This window comes from Centrocercus urophasianus, unplaced genomic scaffold, assembly GCF_019232065.1.
Source record: "Centrocercus urophasianus isolate 14NV4802_14NV808 unplaced genomic scaffold, USGS_Curo_1.0 seq_14, whole genome shotgun sequence".
Lineage (NCBI taxonomy): Eukaryota > Metazoa > Chordata > Aves > Galliformes > Phasianidae > Centrocercus > Centrocercus urophasianus.
Window position 1 is genome coordinate 50,144,514 of NW_024884586.1, and position 21,735 is coordinate 50,166,248.

Below are 21,735 nucleotides of genomic sequence, written 5' to 3' on the forward strand. Positions count from 1 at the left end.
TATTGTTTATAAAGGAGGTAGAATTTTGGCACTGGTTATAAATTATGGCTAGTTAAGCAAATCATGAAGGTAAGTGCACTCATTGGCAACATCCTGAAATCTTCTGTGAGGCAAGAAAATCCTCCAGGAGGGAATTCCACCATCCCATAAGGGAAGCACAGAAATCCCCAGCTCTTGGGTCCCTGAAGTAGCAAATATCTTGAGGTTCAACTGACAGACAGAGGGTACTTTTGGGGAAACAAAAGCTCAGTGCTTATAAAGTCACAAGACAGGCTTGTTTTTGAAGGGCTCAGTTTAACTATTTATGTGCATGTAAACACACTTGTTTGCATGACACTGCTTGCATCAGAAGAGCCTCCAAATGTGTATTGCGAAGATTTTCCATCCTTGAAGTACTTCAAAGAGATTTTTGACTGTTCCCCTTAACCTGAAGTGTGCACAACAGCTGTGTGGAGCACTCCCATCTCTTTCCAACAGCTGAACCCAATCACATAATTTATAGAGTTAAACACAGAGTTTGTCATTAAACCTAGAGTGATAAACTACCCGATTACAAACGAGCTTCATTGCCTCACCTGATCCTGTCGTACGTACAAGTCAGATAGGGATTTTTTTTCAGTTTTATCCCCTTTTGTGCACGCACATTGGATACACCCTTCATGCTTTCACTTGTCTCCTCTTTTCCTGCCAGCCTAGGTGACCAACGGCACCACAATCTCCATACTTTCACCACTTTCACCGCCCAGCATTTCAAGGGTAGCTTTTAAAACAGTTTCATGGGAACGTGAAGAGATTGCCACCGAAATCAAAAACCCACTGATCTGAGCAGCAATTAAAGCAAAATCAGACAAAATCACCTGCATTTCCTCTTTCATCACTTCTGACAGGAACAACAGTCAAAACGCACTAAATTAAGGGCTGCGCACTACGTAAGCGTGCTGCTGACAAACCAGGCTGAGATGGATTTTTATTATGAACTTTTTTTTTTTTGTTTTTAATTATTGTTAAGATATGTCCATAGAAGAGCAGCCCCACCTGACCTCAGCCAGAGCAGCCACAGCACTTCCGAGCATAACTACTCCCAAAGCTGTACAACGTGCCCTGAACTCGCGTGGTTTCTTGGTGGCTGTGGGGTTGACAGTATGTTAAGAAGCCCTGCAAATCAGCCCCTTCTCTCTAGGAGAGCGCAGGAAGAACCTCCCCGCCATTACTTACAGTACACGTCCACTCGTATGGACTTGATGGCCGGTGAGCCCAGGCCGTTCTCAGCCTTGCAGTAGTAGCGGCCTCCCTGGTGGCGCTGGATGTTGGCTATCCGCAGCGTTTCATTGAAGACGCTCGAGTCTTGAAATCTGTCAGATGCACTTCCCGCTGTTTTGGTCCACCTGATCTGAGCAAGCATCAAAAAAAAAAAAAGACCGTTACTTGAAGCTGCAGGTTGGAGATCTCAGCGGCGGCTGGAGAGCCAGGAGCGTGGCAGAGATGTGGGGAATAACTCCAAGCCCCCGCTGGTGACACAGAGCTGAAATGGCTGCAGAAGAACTCCCCGTTAACAGACATCTCAGCGGGAGCACGTGCTGTGAATGCAAACCATGCTTTCTGAAATCGCTTCCATCAAAGGCGAGGGCGCGCTGGGAAGTACTTTCAGAACAGCTACCACCAAATCTGATGTTAAGCATTTGCCTGAAACTGCAAATGATGAACACCTATTCCTTCTTTGTTTTTTTAAATGCCTTTTGCAGCAAGTATAAATTCTTTTACTCTAGCAATTATTTTCCCAATGCGTAGACTTTATGAAGTGAACTGTTCAATTTCAAAGTCATCAAACTGCCCATAGCACCCAACAGCTGCCAGGGTCAGGAGTCTTGGGCCCAGCAAGGAAACAAAGCTCCCATGGTGCTGACTCAATAAAACCCATATAGCCCACTGAATAAAGCAAACCTCAGCCATTCCAGAAAGTGGCAAGAGACAAAATGTGCCATGAAGAAACTGCACCACCATCCAATGTAGGAATCCATTGCTCCCAGCAGCAATGTGGGCTGATCAGCGGTCACTGCAAAAGGCTTTTGCATTTAATACCCAACAGGAATGCAAACCCTCCATGAAAATTAGGCATCAGTTACTTGTAAAGTTAACCAGCAAACAAGCCAGCAAGGAGAAAGTCCTTGGAACTGACTTATTCCTCCTCCTTTGCCCTCTGAGGCTCAGACAACCATCACCCTACCACTGCAGAAGGAACTTTCTTTTAGGAAGCTAGAATAGAAGAAAAGCCAGGGTCACCAGTCATAAGGAAAAGCAACTGAATCACAGAATCAATAAGATTAGAAAAGATCTCAAAGATCATCAAGCCAAACCATCAAACCATCCCCACCATACCCACTAACCATGTCCCTAAATTCATGATGGTTGCAGCTTACATAAATTCTCTTCCCCTTGAAACAAGTGCAGGTGTGGCTTCGGAGGCTGAAATCACAGTAAGAAATATTTCATAACATTTTTCACCTCTTTCTGGCTTGTTAAAATCATAAGGCTGAGTGGCTTTGCCCTCTTGCCAGGTGACCTGTATAACTCTTACATGGTTTTGCTGCTTTGGAATAAAGCAAATATGCCAAACTCCACATCTACAACATTCAGACACTATTAGTGCTGCTATATTTACCAGCCTCAATCTGTCTGTACTTCTATTATAAACTCTTGGCTCTCAGGCTTTTAAATCATCCATATAAATGTGCTGCAGGATAATTTTGGAACACACAGTGTTCACATGCTGCAGAATACAATTTCATCATATATATATTTCAAATGCTTACAAACGATCTCAAAATAGTATTTAAGATACTTACTGAGACTCTCGTATGTTTTATTTCCCTCTGTGTAATCGTAACTATCAAAACAGTTGTGTTTGATTTTTAGATGGAAAAAAGGGGATGGCAAGATTTTGCTCTTCTTCCTATTCTTCTCACTCAAAGTGTTTCAAGTGATGAAATACAGCCTCTCCTAGTAAAGAACATGTAATCTAAATAATGTGTTGAAAGTATTAACAGCATCTAGATAATTCTATGTAATTTATATCAAAAATTACAGTAGCATTTCTATGGAAGATGCCACTTTTGCCTTTTATAATTGCAAACGCCTTCCAACCCTGAGCCTTAATCTGGATGTACCAATCTTCTCCTTGTTATGAAGTGTTTCAACAAGAATGTGTTTGGCTGTAAACAGACACAGACAGCTTTAAATATGAAGATATACATATATACTTCAGGGGCAAGAGGCATGATTTCAACTAAGTAAATAATTTTGTAGTGTGTGTGGAGACTCCTGAAGAATGAAAGGAGTAGTTGATCATCTCTTAAAAGATATTCAGCAATGTCAGTGGTCTGATTTCACTTCAGGTCATTATTTACCTTAGCTTTAACTCAACATACACAAGAAAACACTCTGATCAATACTGCACTGTAATTCATTGAATGAACTCAGAAGAATGGTGATTCTGAGACACGATGTGAATGCATTAATCAAGAAACCGGGCATCAGAATGCCAGATGTCTGAGCCTCAACAGCTTTTTTCATCGAGGTCCTCCACAGCTTCACTCACTGCAAGCTGTTGGGGTTACCTCTTAATCCATCCTTGGGTATGCAAGCTCTCCTCAATGCTTAACACAACGACCTTCATGGCATTGCTGTCACACAACCAACATCATTGCTGTCACACAACCAACATCATGCTGCTTTCAGGGTGGGGAGGGGTGGGAAAATGGGGACCGTGGGTTCATAGGACACCATGGCAGGTATTGGCCTCAAAACCCAAACAAGCATCTCTGCTTCTCTACTGCAGGGGATTCTAAATAAATAAATATTATATAAATATATATATACGTAAAATTATAATAAATAATCTATTTTGAAATATTTTTAAAGCAGATTAAGTGAGTATCCATATAGTTCAGGTACTGCATTTTTCCCCAATACTTGGCACAAAGCAACCCTTCAACCAGATGTACCTATCAGATACAGCTGTCAGCTTTGGCTGTGCATAACCTTCTTTCCTGCTTAGAACCCTGTTTCTAATGCAGAAGTAACACAGCACACCCTGCGTGCTATCCACACAGCGTGCATAATGCAGGAAGGAAATAAATTCTGTTTCATCAAGAGGTCAGAGCCATCTCTAGTCATAACACAAACTTTTTTAATTAAAGAGCTACACCTGCACATCATAGCATGCACAAACTGAACTAACAGATGTTAATCCATCACACAGATACGCGCTCACTTGCTTCTGAGGACACAGTTTCCAAAGCACTCACTGTTACCAATGCATATTGGGATATGTCACCCACACACCATCATTGTTCTGCCATAATTCTGGTCTTTAGTTAACAAATCACTCTTTCCTCTTCTTCTTATAAAACATGTGTATGTCAAAGACAACTTATGAACAATTCATTCACAATAATTCAGTCTTTATGAATGACTACATTTTAACCCATCTGGCCATAGCATGACTTAAATGGTTGTACCTACTTATGGTCAGCCTCTTCTCCCTCACAACTAGCAATAGGACAAGGAGTGGCCTCGTGTTGCACCAAGGAGATTCAGACTGATGTTAGGAAAAACTTATTCTCCAAAAGAGTGGTAATTCCCTGGGATGGGCTGCCCAGGGAGTGGTGGAGTCACCGTCCCTGGAGGTGTTCAAGAAACATTTAGATGTGGTACTGAGGGACGTGGTTTAGTGGGGAAATACTGGTGGTAGGTGGATGGTTGGACTGGATGACCTTGGAGGTCTCTTCCAACCTTGGCGATTCTATGATTCTATATTCCTATATCTTCCTCTGATTTGTGTATGCATTACTGTTCCCTGAACCATCAACACCTTTGGCAGCACTGGATTGGCTGAAGTGGATGCCCTGGTACGCACAACCATATTTCACTCTACAGCTTCAGTGCCCTCAGGCAGCATTCCTGCAACTGCAGACTTTACTTTTTGATAACTAAAAATGTAGGTGTGAAGAACTCCAAGAATACTTCGCCTGATTTTTCTCAGATTCTACCAACTAATCCTGCCCAGACAAAGCAGCAGATAAAAAAAATATTTAAGTTTTCAATAACATCTGCCAAAGATTGTATTACTGTCTATATATTTTCCTGAAGGGAGGTTGTAGTGAGCTGGGGGTCGGCCTCTTCTCTCGTGTCATTAGTGATAGGACCAGGGGGAATGGCTTCAAGCTACGGCAGGGGAGATTCAGGCTGGACATTAGGAAGTATTACTTTTCAGAAAGGGTGGTCAGGCACTGGAATGGATGCCCAGGGAGGTGGTGGAGTCACCGACTCTGGGGGTGTTCAAAGAAAGGCTGGATGTTGTGTTGAGGGACAAGGTTTAGTAGGAGCTATTGGGAATAGGTGAACGGTTGGACTGGGTGATCTTTTAGGTCTTTTCCAACCTTGGTGATTCTATGATTCTATGATTCTATGTATTAAAATATTTTAAAGTTTGCTGATATTTACTATCTTTAAAATCATATAATCTGAATTCTTATTTCTACAAAAACCAAACCAAATCAACAATAAAAACAAACCATGCCATCGATGGATTTTCTGAAAAATGCGTGGATTTAGGGTTTGGGTTGCAATCTGCTTTGGGTCAGTGCTTTCATCAGCTGGAGACAGGAGCTGAGAGGGGAGTATCAGCTCCAAGGAAACATCTTTCTCTAAATATTCCACCAGGTAGGATGGACAGTACAAGGGTGGATGGTGATAGGACAAGGGGAATGGTTTTAAAGCGAGACGGGGAGGTTTGGGTTGGATATGAGGAGGAAGTTTTTCAGCCAGAGGGTGGTGAGGCACTGGCACAGGTTGCCCAAGGAGGCTGTGGATGCCCCATCCCTGCAGGCATTCAAGGCCAGGCTGGATGTGGCTCTGGGCAGCCTGGGCTGCTGGTTGGCGACCTGCACACAGCAGGGGGTTGGAGCTGGATGAGCACTGTGCTCCTGTGCAACCCAGGCCATTCTATGAGTCTATGATTTTCTGAAGGAGAGGCCCAGCACTGGCACAGGGTGCCCAGGGAGTGGTGGTGTCACCACTCAATATTTTCAATAGATTTAGCACAGGATATTTTCATTCTTCCTTGGAAACAGCTGATAGAAAACAAAGTTCTGACACAGTCTGTTTTGTGCACTGCAGCACTGATATCGAACACAGTAAATACATGCCTTAAAATAGATACATCTCATGCTGGGCTGGGATCGTATGGCATCTCACTGCCACCAATTGAGCTGCTGCCCTCTGATATGGCTAAGGAAACAAGGATGTGGAGTCTCTCCTGACCACTGCTAAAATCCCCAAATCCCCACCTGAGATTAAAGTCTTTCTTTGCATATCAGCAGGTGTGACAGAGCTCTTTGCACAACTTCACTGGGATGTGCTACATTTCTTTATGCATAAAGACACGAACCTTCAGAAAAATCCATCTTAAAGTATGACCAAAGAAGAGGAAAAAAAGTCCCTTGTATTTGTGTTTCTTCCAGATTAGTTTTATTCTCGTGAAAGCAATGACTGGTGCAGCAGCTACCAAAAGCAAAAGCACTCACCTTCATGATAAACACAGAAGACATGGTGCAAAATACTGAAGTGTGATGGGGCTCACAGTGATCACTGAGCCCAACTCCTAAGAGCTGCACTATTTTGGATGGGATGGAAAGCTGCCATCAGTGAGCAAACAAATGTAGAACCTGGGAATCTCTGATTTCCAAATATATTTCTTCCACCTCTTGATTCTTTATAAGCAGGAATGTTTTGAAACATTTAAGGAGGTTTTTTTTTTTCCCCTCTCTTCTACCCTATGTCTTAAACAATGGGCTGTACTGATTTCTGGTTATTGTGCACAAACATCTCCATTTTGTGCTTTATGTGTTTACACCAACATCGAGTGGAAGAGACAGTATTTCTGGGCTGTCCAACCCTCAGGTTTCTGCACAGAGATAGTCAGTGTCCTTGGCATGGAGATCCCCACCAGCAGCACCCCATCTGTGTCCCTCCCTTCTACGGGGCCTTGCAGCACTGATCTGAACCCCACTGGCCAGCACAACTCTGCACTGTGCTTACTTTGCAAGCTCACACTGACTCCAGCAATTCTTTCAGGCGTTCACCAGTTCAGCCCCACCATATGTAAAAGGAGAACATTCATGTCTCTAAGTTACAGGATTAGTTACACGTATGGATTAAAAAAGGCAGAAAGGTGTTGAGTTTCGATGGCTTTTATAGTAAAGCAGGGCCACAGGATGCAGCATGCCCAGTGGCACAGAGGGTACAAAAGGTCCAGATTTATTGGACTAGATATTGCTTTGGGCTATCGAGATTCTGCAGTGGTACACGAGATTCTCCTCCTATTTATTTGATACAGCAAGGTCTGAAATACTGCTGTATCGAATAAAAACAGCTTCTAGTAAAAGTGGTGTTGATTGCACACAATTTGTTGTGTGAAATATCAAGACTGGCATAGCAGCCAATCCCAAGCAAGCCCTTCTTACTGCCAAAAAATGATAATCCTCCATCTTCAACAGGGCTACTAAGCTGCTGTCAGTGAGAAACCAAATGCAGAATGGGAGACTCTTCCACTTCCAAATCTATTTCAGGTCTGCAGCAGCTGAGGTGCCACCCTGAACATCAAGTACCAGCCCTGCTCTAACTTCACAGCAACACAGAGACAAGGCTGAGCAATGTCCACAGAAAACAGGCACACGGCCAGTGCCACTGGCTTTCATGGGACAACTCAGGTGCTCACATTTACACACAAACTAATGCTTCAGTGGGTCGATGTAGAAAAGCACAGGTTTTTTACTCATCTAAAACTGATCAAAGACAGTAAGTGTTAACACGCAGCACGTGATCGGTTCTGATTCAGTGCCACAGACCTCACAATTTGCTTTCCAGTTCGACTGGTGTAACACAAGGAAAAGCAGGGAAAATAAACCAATGGGCAGGAAGAATAACTGAAGACATTAGCATCTGATATAGACCTGAGCTACCTATCCCTTCATTTCTGAAACTTTGGTGCTACTGCAAGACAGATGCTTCCATTCTCAACCTAAAGCCAAGTCACCCAACAGCTAGCCAAGCCCCAGCAGCACAAGCCAGGATTTCTGTATGAACTGACCTTCTGCATGCACAAATCTCACAGATATGCTGAGCAAAACACAGCTCCTCCCCACAGCACAGCAACTCCAACTCCTCATAGCACTGAGAAATGTTTACAGCACTCCTTGAGGCATCACCTCTTCCCATCCCCTTGCCAAGCAACTCACTGTGTGACAGCAGGGCACCAACTGACCCTGAGGTGACACTGGAGAAAATGGTGGATGGAATGCCACTGCTAGGTCTGAAGACAGACCTGATGTATAATCATTACTCATTATAGACACAGTATAATTAACAATGGGTTAATACACCTCTTAAGCAGCCCAAATTTGTTTTTAAATCCCTATTAACATTACCAGGAAACACCCAGATGTGGAGGAATAGAATGGCCAGGCAACAAAACCCAAAGCCATCAGCAAACACAAGTTTTCCTCCAGACAATTCTCCTGTTACATTTGCTGTATGTTTCCCCTCAGACAACACATTGATTTATTTCCTATAAATGCTGAGAAGGCATTTGCAGAGCTCCACCAGAGCACAACTCAGCACCCAGGAAATGATGGAGAAGGGTTATGGCAGGGGGCTGCGCATCCCCACCTGCACAGAGGAGTAAGATGAGGGAAGCACATGCTTTCTCTAAAGAGCTTTTTTCAAAAAGAACTACATGTTTAACACAACTGCAGCTTGCAAGGCAGAAAAGCTGACTTTGTTATTTTGAAGTAGTTTGGGTCTAAGCTGGCAAACACACACTGCCATAAAAGAACAAGTTAGGCATCACACGTGGCTAAACTGCCTGAACACCAACATGAAGAATTTCCTCCATTTTTCAGAGGAAGGAGGAAGGATTTCTTTCATTTGAAGGTTGAAAATCTAAAGGTGGACTACACACAAATGAAGAAATTTTAAGTGAACTGAACAATGTAGGAAGAAATTAATGAACAAATTATTACAACTGTGGGGTGAATAGTTGCCCCAGGGGAGGTGCAGGTTGGTTATTAGGAAAAATTTATTCTCCCAAAGGGTGGTCAGGCAATGGAATGGGCTGCCCAGGGGGGTGGTGGGTCACTGTCCCTGGAGGTGTCCAAGAAACATTCAGATGTAGTACTGAGGGACTTGGTTTAGTGGGCAATATTGTTGGTAGGTGAACAGTTGAACTAGATGATCTTAGAGGTCTTCTCCAACCTTGGTGATTCTATGACTCCATGATTCTAGGCTGGTAAAACAACTTGCTTTCAATTGCAAAAACGATTCTGTTAGATAAGTAAAGCAAGATCTTGCGTTAAGATAAGCAGGATCCTATAACAGCCTGGTTTTCTTTATCAAAAGGGGGTGTCTGGGGAAACATCCATAGATATCTTCTCAAAACATCTTTTTGTAACCCGCTAAATAATTAATTGCAGTAGTTTATCCTCCTTTGACTATAATGATTTTCCTTATGACTTTAAGAAGCTTCACAGCTTCAAAAAAATTGTGCTTTCCTACTGATTAATCAATATACGTTTTACTATCAATATTTCTCTGAAGAATGGAGTCTTTTTCCATCTCATATAGCAGCTGAACTTCTCAGCATCAACTGAAAAGGACTGAGTTCCATTAATTTCACAGAGCCCTACTTCTACCCACGTCAATATAACCTCAACAATGTCAACAGTTGCAAGACATACAATGCCTTGCACAGTTAGGCATTCCTGATGGGAAATTATTCACTGACCATCAAATAAATTATTCAGTGAGCTTTGTGAAATGATCTGAAGACCTGTGAACGATATGGTTTTTATTATTCTCTGAGGATTTGCATTCAGAAGCATTAACTTGCTTCAAAATGAAATACAACTTCACCCTCATGATAAAGAACATGATCTAAGGGCAGAATGATGGAGGCACAGCACCGCTTGAATTCTCAGTTACTAATTTTTATGCTGGCCTTCCAATGCTGGTATATACTATGTTAAAACACTGGAGTCATAAATACATCCTCATAACTTAAAATGCATGGAAATGCATTCACTATAGTTCTTAAATGGTTTGAAGGCAAATAAATACAAGACACTTTTTTAAATTTTCACCATTGCAAGGAGACTTTTGTATAACCAAAGTCACATGAGTTACAGCAGCGATGCTGTGATGAGAAAGCTGAGAATCTGGTGGCCACTGGAAAGTGTTCACAGTGAGGATCTGCACAGATGAGCTGCTGGGAAGGCCCCATCCTGACATAGAAGCTGTGACTGTAAGGACTGAGGATGAAGCTGGAACCACAGCTAGCCACATGCTCCTTGCCAGCTCCATCGCTGCTCTGAGCTGTTGGATCAAAACACTGAGAGGTTTTCTGGTGGTAGCAAACAGAAATTAATCAGATGGAATAAAATCTAAGGCAACGGTCCCACTCTGATGGTTATACAGACCACTGCAGAATGGTACAGAGAAAGCCACCATGCTCATTAAATTCATAGAAACGTGGCATATAAGCTCTGCAACTTTGGAATACTGACTGAAGAGGTAGAGCAGTAACACTTTTAGAACAAGGGATTAGCAGTTGATAGAAGATCATCTTTCAACAGAAGAGGCCAAAGTAAGGCAATGACAGAACAGATTATGCACCGCTTCCCCCAGCCACTCCAACCTAGGATGCTTATACAAAGGATCCTTCATCCTCAGTGCTTCCTTAAATCACAGTCAGCAGTGCCAAAGACCTCTCCAGGAGCACTGGGGGTCAGCACAGACCCATGGATACAAACTCTGTGTCCTCCAGTGCAGGAACCACCTTCATGGCCCCAAAGCAGCCACCTTCCCTTTGCTGGGTTTCCATCGCCCAGTTCCCCTGCACAACTGCAGCCTGCTGGAACCCACATCCCATCCTCACAGGATTCCAAGACATCAAGATCTCCCCTTACCCTAAACAGCTATTTTAGCCCCATTTTTTAAGCAAGGAGATCCAAACACTAAATGGCTGCAGAACCTTTTGAAGCCCAGTGTCTGGCTTCCCCCAGGGCTGACAAAGGCAGTGACAGATCCCACACTCCTGGTGTCCAGAGGCCATATCTCCACCCAGCCTGGGGACAGGGATGTGCAGGACAGAACTCTGGGGAGCAGCAGTGCAACCACAGCACAAGAAGTAGGAAGCCAAAAGCCATCAGCTCCTCTGTTGCCAGAGCTGCTTGTTTCCCTTGAGAGCAGAAAGGCATAAAAACATGCTTCTGTTGTTAAACTCAGAAGACTCGAGTCTAAACAGAGAAAGGAAAAGCTCTCTGCTAAACAGCATTTTTTTTTAACTTTAAAGTCAGTTTTCATAATAAAACTGCATTTCAAAGTGACAAAGGCATCCTGAAATGTAGGCAGTGTAAAACTGATGCTTTTATTTTTTTCCTATTGTAGCATTCCTTAAGGCAGCAGAGCTTCTGCTGCTGCGCTCTGCCCGTTTCCTTTCTCTGCAAGACCCCTGGGAGCAGCCAAGTGCTCAAGAGGGCCAGAGCACACCCAGACACTTAAACTGAGGAAGACAGAAGGAAACATCCCTCTTCTCATCTTTCCTAATACAAACCCTGACTGCTGCTTGCACTGGAAAGCAGGAAGGCCATGCTGGATGCTTCAAGGCCAGGCTGGATGTGGCTCTGGGCAGCCTGGTCTGCTGGTTGGCGACCCTGCACATAGCAGGGGGTTGGAACTGGATGACTATTGTGCTCCTTTGCAACCCAGGTCATTCTATGAGGATGTTTCTGAGCAGATGTGCAGCCTCCCAACTGACTGACAAGCGTCACAAATAAATACGCCTGTAAATAAGAAAACAAAAGCAGCAGCGGCTGACGCCAGCATGGCGTAGCTAAAATAGGATCAGAGGGGAAAGCTATTTCAGTGCAGATGGCGAATGCTATGAGATGGAGACCTGCACAGTGCTGGGGCTGCAGGGCCAAAGCGCCACCACCCGCACTGGGCATCGCCACGCTGAGCTGGCACACCTCTGCTCGAGCACATTAAATCCACTTAACCGAGCATCGCAAACCGCCGGGTTTAAATGGCTCTTTTTCCACTGCATTGTCTTCTGCAAATAGCACCAGGCTTATCGATTTCCTGCGATGCAATATCAGTCTGTTTATTTAAACCAGTTCCCATTTTAAAAACTTCATAAGGTGTAATCCGGGAGAATCGTGCTTTATTTCAAACACTGCTGATAAGCAGCCCTGCTGCACGCAGAGGAAAATCCCTTCCAAATAGTGAGCTCTGGTGACCACTGGGCACTGCCTTCACATCCTCACTGGACACTACCAGCAAGACCTGAGCCCTCCCTGCATGGCGTCCTGCAAAGCATGAGGCAAACACCCCCTTCAATCCCAGACCACCTCCTGAATCAATGCACAATCTCTGGAATCCATTAGCATTAACTGAGCTGTATTCTTCCACGCATGCTGAGGTGCACCTTGTAAACTGACAGAGCCAAAAAGGAGAGTGTGATCCTGACATTTACCCTATTTAGCTGTGATGGCAATGGATGGAAACGACATCAATTTTTGATTGAAAGGTGGCAGAACTGGGGAGGTGGGTAGAAGACAGAAAAGGGAATCCAGAAGTAATCTTGAAGCTGCAACTCAGTACGAAATCCTATCAGCAGAGCTAAAACCAAAAAAGATCAACAGCTGCTAAGCAAAAACCACGGACTGCGCCAACCCCACTACTTCTCATTAGAAATCAGAGGGAACAACTGAAATCATCAACCACTAGTATTATTTCTATTAACATTAAAAAAAAAAAAAAATCCACATCCAAAATATAACCTTGCTGCATGGCTAACAGTAACAAATTATTGCCATGATGAAAGGAAGGCCAAGGATGCAAACTGATTCAAAAAGAACCACAGATTCACAGAATGGCTTGGGTTGCCACATCCAGCCTGGCCTTGAATGCCTCCAGAGATGGGGCATCCACAGCCTCCTTGGGCAACCTGTGCCAGTGCCTCACCACCCTCTGGCTGAAAAACTTCCTCCTCATATCCAACCCAAACCTCCTCTGTCTCAGTTTAAAGCCATTCCCCCTTGTCCTATCACCATCCACCCTCACAAAAGTCGTAAAAAGCACAATATTTGCAAAAGGAAAACAAATGCAGCACGTGTTTGAGTCTTCCCAACTTTGAGACTAGAGCTTATTTTCAAATTAGAACACAAGAAGAAGAAAATGGATCAGAAATTCAATAATCACCAATAGCATCATTCATGTCTTGTTGAGCTTTCTTGGCATACCTTTATATGACTCCCACCACGTGCCAAGGAAAAGGGAGCAGGGAACAGCTGCCACATATCAAGACAACAGCAAACAGAAATTAATTAAGAAAAAGAACCTGGTTCAGCACGCAATGAAAAATAAAGGACAGGGCTAAGGGAGCAGAATGTAGAGCAAAGGCTGTGGTAAACATCCTATTATGAAACAAGAGTGAGCAGAGATTTCCAAAGGAAAGACGCAAACTAATCAGCAAATGTTTAAAACTTGTGAAGTTGACAGTCACTGCAGTCATTTATTTGACACTGCCCAGCACACGGTAATGATCTACACGAGTGGATGGTGATAGGACAAGGGGAATGGTTTTAAACTGAGACAGGGGAGGTTTGGGTTGGATATGAGGAGGAAGTTTTTCAGCCAGAGGGTGGTGAGGCACTGGCACAGGTTGCCCAAGGAGGCTGTGGATGCCCCATCCCTGCAGGCATTCAAGGCCAGGCTGGATGTGGCTCTGGGCAGCCTGGGCTGCTGGTTGGTGACCTGCACACAGCAGGGGTTGGAGCTGGATGAGCACTGTGCTCCTGTGCAACCCAGGCCATGCTGTGATTCTGTGATCTGCACCCAAAGGCTCTTCTGCTTTGGGGATACTATTGAGGCTCTGGGCATCTCTCTCCATTTCCACTGTCAGACCCACAGGGTTACTACTTACTGTTTATTGTGATTTTCCTTCCTTTGGATGGCGTACAAATTTCCTTGATTTTACCAGAGATGTTTAGTTAATTATGTATTTACCTATTTAGCATAATTGTCTTCAATTATGTAATTAGTGTTCATATGTGTAATCATTTGAACATGTAATTATATCTAATTACACCATTAAAATGTGCAAGTCATAAATATCTTTATCATTTTGATTGACAGACATACAGGGAGAAAAAGATTCTTGCTTGTTATTTTTGTCTCCTGGATCCCAAAAATGTGCAGGAGAGGAATCAGCCTGTAACGATGCAGTAACTGCTCACAAGGACCCACCAGGACTACAGCAGGGCTGTACCTTTGTAAGCAGAGGTAGCCACACCACTCAAAAAGAAGGAGCAGTCACACAGCACAGCGGAGTTCCTCTCTAATGAAACCGCTATCAAGAATAATTGGAGCCATACTTTTTTTGGTGTCTAATTATGAACTTATTGCTATGCAAAACAACTGCAGCCCACACAGAAGACGACAACACAGACCAAAACACACAGACGTTGTCTCCCATGCAAGCACACAGAAACACTTCTGCATCCCAGAAAGGAATTTCCAAGCTCTCATCCCTTAGGCAACCCCTACAGTCACGCTTAGCAGATCGATGACATTTTGAGCTGATTTTTTTTCCCCACTGGCTGCCACTTTTTATGGAGTACAGTAATAGCGCATACCAAATGAGCTGGGACAGACAGCTGAGTCTTCTTTTCAATCGCTTTTGGCTGAAAAGGCAAACATTTACATGTAGATTAAACAGTTCCACTTATTTACAGATCAGCTTCTCCTCTTCAGATTCAGATTTCTTTCCTTTGCTAACATACAGAGCAATCTATTAAAAAAACAAAACGAAGCAAAACAGCAAAGACTGCACGTGCCTAAGCTGCCTAGGGAGTCTCCAGGAGGGAAAACAAGCCTAAAAACACTCTGATAACAGAGTGGGAGCAAGCCTCGGTTACAGAGCACCCTCCAGATGATCTACCAGAACAGCCAGGTAGGTGCACAGAGAATGAAGCAGCACAGAGAGATCACAGAGTGGTAATGTAATGGTCACACCAGGAACAACCCAATTTGTTCCCGTTCTATCCATGAGCCATTCACACACACACAAGTCAATAATTCAGGGGAGTAAAAAAAAAACCACTTCTGTTGCTATGGATCAACATAACCCCAGTCAGCCCACTTTGTGGGAATCCAAATACCGATCATGAGCAGGTTGGATGGGGCCCTGGGCAGCCTGGGCTGCTATGAAACGTGGAGGTTGGTGGCCCTGCATTTGGCAGGGGGTTGGAGCTCTATGATCCTTGAGGTCCCTTCCAACCCTGGCCATTCTGTTATTCTGTGATTCTGTAAAGCTACATGCAAGGGGATGCTGTGGTCTGCAGCAAGGAAGTTGGTTGGTGAGTCAATGTGCTGTAACCTGAGGGTGATCAAAAGTGTCAGGAGAGAAATCTAAAGACTTGCAGCTGCAGGAGCTGGGAAATGATGGGATGGCATCTCTGGTCCTGGCTAACTTATCATAGAATCACTGAGGTTAGAAAAAACCTCTAAGATCATCAAGTCTGACCATCAGCCATTACTATCACGTGCCATGCAGAAGGTCTCAGCTCCCAATGCTTTGAGTCTTCTTCCCCCTGAATTTGGTGGGATTTAAGAAAAAGGCTCTGAGGAACAAGTATGCCTCCCGTGCTCAGTCAGGGAACCAGTCATGAAAGCACACACTGGGCTTAAATAAATCCCCCCCTGGGAGGGCATCAGCTCTAGGGCCAAATGGTGGATTAAAGCAGAGGAGGCACCAGCATCAAACTTGGAGTCATCCCACTCCTTCCCAAAGGCACTACTACACGTCTGGACTTTGGGATCTAACAGATTTAGTTACTGGAAATGATACAGCAGCAAAACTAACCGTGTCCATCTACAAACACTTCCTGCTGCTATGGGAGAAGATACCAGGAGCTCACTGGTTTTATTCTCAGATTCAGAGCACATCTTATACAATACCCAAAGAAATGGGAATGACTCCTCCCTTCTGCTCCAGAAAAAATCATTTTCAAGTATTTCCTTAGGAATTATCCACGCACAAACCACAGAACTTGCTTCTGCTTCAGCCACAGCAGATCTGCGTGCTCTGCAGGACTCCCTGGGTTACTAAATTCTCTCTTTATTCATCAAATTCTTCCTCTGCTTTGCAATGAGCAAGACCCCTCAAAAACACACCTCCTTACAAAACCACCCATCTCACCTTTGACAATGAAGCTACTACACTTAATGGCCATGGAAAAACAGCCACTTCTGCAGCTCTCCAGAGCCAGTGGTTCATCCTATCAGCCCAACTTCCACCTTGGGTTAAGACACATTTAGAACAAGGAAAACAAAAACTGACAATAAGCGGTATGCTGACTGGATGATCTTGGAGGTCCTTTCCAACCCTGGTGATTCTGTGATTCTACGAACAGATATCCTGTCAGGGGGGAAGATCCAAGGGAAGGGGAGAAGAAAAAGGAGATCCATCCAGAGGAGAAACATCCACATTTCAGGAAGCTAAAGAATTTCAGTCTTATTCTGATGGTGGGAGATTCATGCACTGTGTTCTTCAGAAACTTCCTGTAGAGGATTTTTGGCAGCTTTTAAGCTTCCACAAGGGTCAATGTGAAGCTGGTATGGTAAAAATCACCCACCTGGATATCATTTCCAACTCTGCATGATTCTCTGACAGCCTCATTTCAGTGATTGCTGGCACTTTAGCAGCTGCAAGCTCAATATTCTCATCTGAGAGGGTGACTGAATTTTGTGTGACTATCTTTCACTTGCCCTGATGGATTTATCTTGATTTAAAGCATAGGTGTCCAACCTTTGAGCTTGCCTGGGTTGCACTGAGTGAAGAAAAATTGTCTTGGGCTGCATATATAATATAATGCAGCTAATGTGCGTACATAACAATTCTATATATATGTAAATATTTCATTAAAACATAAAAAGAGAGCAACAAAAATATAAAAACCAGTGGGATACGTGACCTCATTTTTGTGAAACTGATGCATCAGTCTGGTTCAATGGCACTGGCTGCACTTCTTACTGAGTTCTCATTGTGTCCATCAATGATTTTCGATGAAACCTCTTGTGCTTCATCCTTGACAATATCTCTTTGCACATATACATACTGCCAAGAAGCAATGACGTGAATGAGGTGTGATTGTAAAGCCAGGGATATCTTACTCTGTTAAGGGAGGTCTTAGAAAAGTCTGGTAAAGAGTCAGGACCAAACTTGTGAGTTGAATATCTGATTGCAGCTCTATGCATTCCATGTGAAAATTCACAGCGAATGCATGCAGGCTCATTGAAAACACAGTTGCAAGCACACAAAAAATTGGTGATTTTTTTCAACAATCTTGAAGCTTGTTCTCAAAATCCTTTATCAGAATGGAAAGCAAGGTGCATATTTTTTGCTGTTCACAGGACTGTGTTTAATCCATGTACCACAATGCATACAGTCATCAGCCATCACTTGAGTCAGCACTGCCCTGCAGTGCACATCTCCTAGAACCAGGAGAAACAGCAAGATACAAATGCCTATATTATTCAGAATAAAATAAACAAGGAGCACACTGAGCGTAAAGAATGCTGCACGTCTTTCTTGTTACAACTGCCCCAAAGTATCTTGCACTCCAGGATGCGGTGGAGAGGAGGCACAGCTCACACAACTAAGACAACTCCAGCCAATTCTGTTTCTGTACAATTGCCCATCTATAGGCACTAGCAGGAGCCAGCAAATACTAGAAAATGTTTCAGAGTGGTGAGACACTACAACAGGCTGCACAAAGAAGCTGTGGATGCTCCACCCTTGGGGGTGTACAATGCCAGGTTGGATGGGATCCTAGGCAGCCAGCCCATGGCAGGGAGTTGGAATGCTCCCTTCAAGTACTGTGGCCTTCCAGTACATGAAGGGAGCATATAAACAGGAGGGGGAACGGCTGTTTGTGAGGATGGATGGTGATAGGACAAGGGGGAATGGTTTTAAACTGAGACAGGGGAGGTTTAGGTTGGATATGAGGAGGAAGTTTTTCAGCCAGAGGGTGGTGAGGCACTGGCACAGGTTGCCCAAGGAGGCTGTGGATGCCCCATCCCTGCAGGCATTCAAGGCCAGGCTGGATGTGGCTCTGGGCAGCCTGGGCTGCTGGTTGGTGACCTGCACACAGCAGGGGGTTGGAGCTGGATGAGCACTGTGCTCCTTTGCAACCCAGGCCATTCTAGGACTCTGTGATCTTTAAGGTCCCTTCCAACGTAAGTTATTCTATGAAGACATATTGGGGGTGAAGTATTGTTTGCAATGGGTTGAGTTTTCTCTCAGGTTGCTTATTAGGAAGGCTAAACCTTCCTAATAAAACCACAGTTAAAGGAATGGCTAGGTAAGCTCCTTCCTTTCTCACTTACTGCCTGCCCTTACTTCAACATTCTCATCTTCAAGACTTTCCTCTCACAGCTGAGCCTTTCTAAGATCTGCCACTGAGACAACATCCAAATATCAGCAAACGAGGTTTAGAAGCAAGCAAAGGCAACTCTTGAACTTCCCCTTGTAGATGGGGAGAACGCTGCACACTGACAGGCAGCAGATGCACCATGCAGTGCTTCCAGCTCCAGCAAAGAGCTTCCCACCGAGCAGCCAGCACAGCACTGCAGTGCATCACAGAGCACCTTCGTTATTTAAAGCACATGCCATATTAAATACTTGGTACACAACCTTACCTTTACCCGATTAGAGTGCAAAGGAAGAATTAACATGCTCTGGCACTCCGTCCATTAAAACGTAAAGAGCAGCGTTTCAGAACAAACAAACAGGAAAAAAAAACAACAACCCACGTGGAGTTGGCTTTGATCAGCTGCAAGTGAAACATAAAAGGCTCCTTTGAAGCAAACTGGATGCTACATCTTCTGCTTTAATTGGAAGGCATTCTTATTAACTGCTGATGTAGCCAAATAAAGTAATTTATGGGGAGGGGGCTATTTGCTGTGGAACAGCTGCTTTCCTATTGCCCTCTGCATATCGTTATTACAGTAATTGTACTCTTGTTAGGGAAATGGATGATGATTTCATGCGACACTCCTCAGTTCACAGAAAGATTTTACAAATGTTCAGTGAACACCTGACAAAATCCAGCCTGACTCATGACTATATTAGCCTGCTTTTTATGCTGAGAACCCCTTTGTAAATGTTTGACTCGATAAAGCTCACATTTCTTGGTGAAGGGCAAGTATTTCTATCATTCTTCAGCACTAAAAGAAACCTGATTAAAATTTACATGCCATTTTTGCCGCTGATGCTATGAGCAGTTAATTTGACATTTTCTTCCTCAAGTATTGCACCTGAATTCACACCTCTGCAAAGCACTGCACATGCATTCACTACGCACTACAGCATTTCCCTGCCCTGACAAGAGAAATAAACACTGGGGACAGAAATCACAGCATCCCCCTAGAGGGGCTACACTGGAGGACAAGCAAGAAGGACACCTTTGGAGTTGTAGCAGGCTTCCTGGGACAGAGATGCTCATGCATCTGAGCGCATCACTAAACTGAGTGCACAACACGCTCTGACCGCAGCTGACAGCACTGCTTTGTGTAAAGAAGTGCAGTGACCCAGTCTGCAGAGATGCTGGGACCAACTGAAAAGCTTTGGGTTCTTTTCGTTTTGGGATGCAAGGAGCAATGCGTGATCTGCAAGGAAAATATTCAGCCCTTGGAGGAAGGAATAAAAACAAGACAGTTGTAAAAACTTGGCTTATTCCTAACATTCAATGAAGAGGGAAAAATTATTCCTTGTAAATGCAAACGAGACCCTCATATCCCCTTGTCTTTTAGAACTTTTGCTTCTGCAATGTTGCTTCTAAGTGCTAAATCACACAGGCTGCAGAGCTGGGCCCCATCTTGGACTGCAGTGCACTAGATGGCAGTCCCATCTCCTTCAGCACTATATCTCTGGTCTGTAAGAGCAGCTGAGCTAGCCCTTTACCCACCCCTCTGATCCAGCCATTGATCCTTCTCTCTAATTGTTGATCTGTGCTACTTCATTGCTTCCCACATCTCCAAAGCCATTGTGCACCACATCATAAGGGAAGGTGCACTGTGCAAGCAGGGTGCCATTTCTCTCTCCTTGGCCAAGCCATTAGGTTCACTGCACACTTCCTATGGAAAGGAAAATGAATGAAGGCCAACATGAGGTACCCAAGGTGTCTCCCACTGCCACCCTTGTAATACATCTGTTTTCCCACCTTCTCTTTTACTTCTTTCAGTGCTTTACTCATTCAAGCCCCACTGTACTACTGTTCAGTATCAGATGACAAAGATTTTTTTTTCTTTTTCTCCTGCAGTACAAATCTGCAATAAAAACCCTGCCACATCACACATGGAAAATGGCTGCAACAATACAGATGCAAAACGGGTCAGTCCTGCAAGTCCAGCCAGTCCAGACATGGCTCGATCTCTGGGGCCTCAAACATGGTACATGAGTACATCCCCTACCAGGGACCATTTCTGTTCCTGGCCACACACAGCATCACCCAAACCCAAGCAATCCCTGCTCTTCCCACTGGCACTACTGGGCCTGGTGCACCCCAGGGCACAGACAGCTCTTTAAGCTCCAGAGTGCAGTGCTGGTTCATACCCAGCTGCTGTCCCACACCTCAAAGGAGCTGCACTCCTGCACAACATGAGCAGGGGAAGCCTCTTTGCAAGCAACCAGGAGTAAACACATAGCTTAACCCTGTGACTTAATGGAAATTAAGAGGCATAGGCTGGGAGTGCTGCCCAGAAATGGCAGGAGAAGAATGTGAGAGGGAGATTCTGACTGGATTCTGCAGAAGGAATCCTCAGGGCGTACTAGCACATGTTACAACCCAGAACAGGCAGACTCCCACAGCTCTTTGGGGGTAGAGCATGCATACCTGTCTTGAAGGACTATACTATGTGTTGCACACAAGGTGCTAGGCTGAATTTATCCCAAAGCCATATCACAGAATCACAGAATCACAGAATCACCCGGGTTGGAAGGGACCTCAAGGATCATGTAGTTCCAACCCCCCTGCCTAGCAGGGCCACCAAACACACACATTCAGATCAGGTTGCCCAGGACCCCATCCAACCTGGCCTTAAACACGTCCAAGGACGGGGCATCCACAACCTCCCTGGGCAGCCCGTTCCAGGGCCTAACCACTCTCCTTGTGAAGAACTTCCCCCTAACATCCAACCTAAATCTTCCCTCCTTCAACTTGGATCCATTTCCCCTAGTCCTGCTGTTGTCAGCCCTTTTGAAGAGTTTACTCCCCTCGTGGGTGTAGGTTCCCTTCAGGTATTGATAGGCTGCAATGAGGTCACCCCGCAGCCTTCTCTTCTCCAGGCTGAACAAGCCCAACTCCCTCAGCCTGTCTTCATAGAGGAGGTGCTCCAGCCCCCTGGAGCCATGAGTGGTTTCTACCCATTTCCAAGCTTACCTTCCCTTTTGTGGCAGGACCACATCAGTGGATGCAGGCGGATGGAAGGTCAGGACAGGCAGAAGCACTTGTGGCCATGAGATCATGTAGGGCATCACTCACTAAGAAACTCAACCCCAGCAGAGCAGACATAACATTCCCACCCACCTAGGAAAATCTGGTACAAGGCAAGGGA

At 44.5% G+C, this 21,735-nt stretch overlaps 1 protein-coding gene across 1 annotated transcript in view; it reads right to left on the reverse strand.

Moving 5' to 3' along the window:
* MDGA2 (MAM domain containing glycosylphosphatidylinositol anchor 2) overlaps positions 1-21,735 on the reverse strand; it is a 309,178-nt gene that overhangs the window by 186,918 nt on the left and 100,525 nt on the right. The window contains exon 4 of the mRNA XM_042813625.1: positions 1,216-1,390. Coding sequence (XP_042669559.1) covers positions 1,216-1,390 — 175 coding nt within the window. The remainder of the gene's footprint in view (positions 1-1,215; positions 1,391-21,735) is intronic.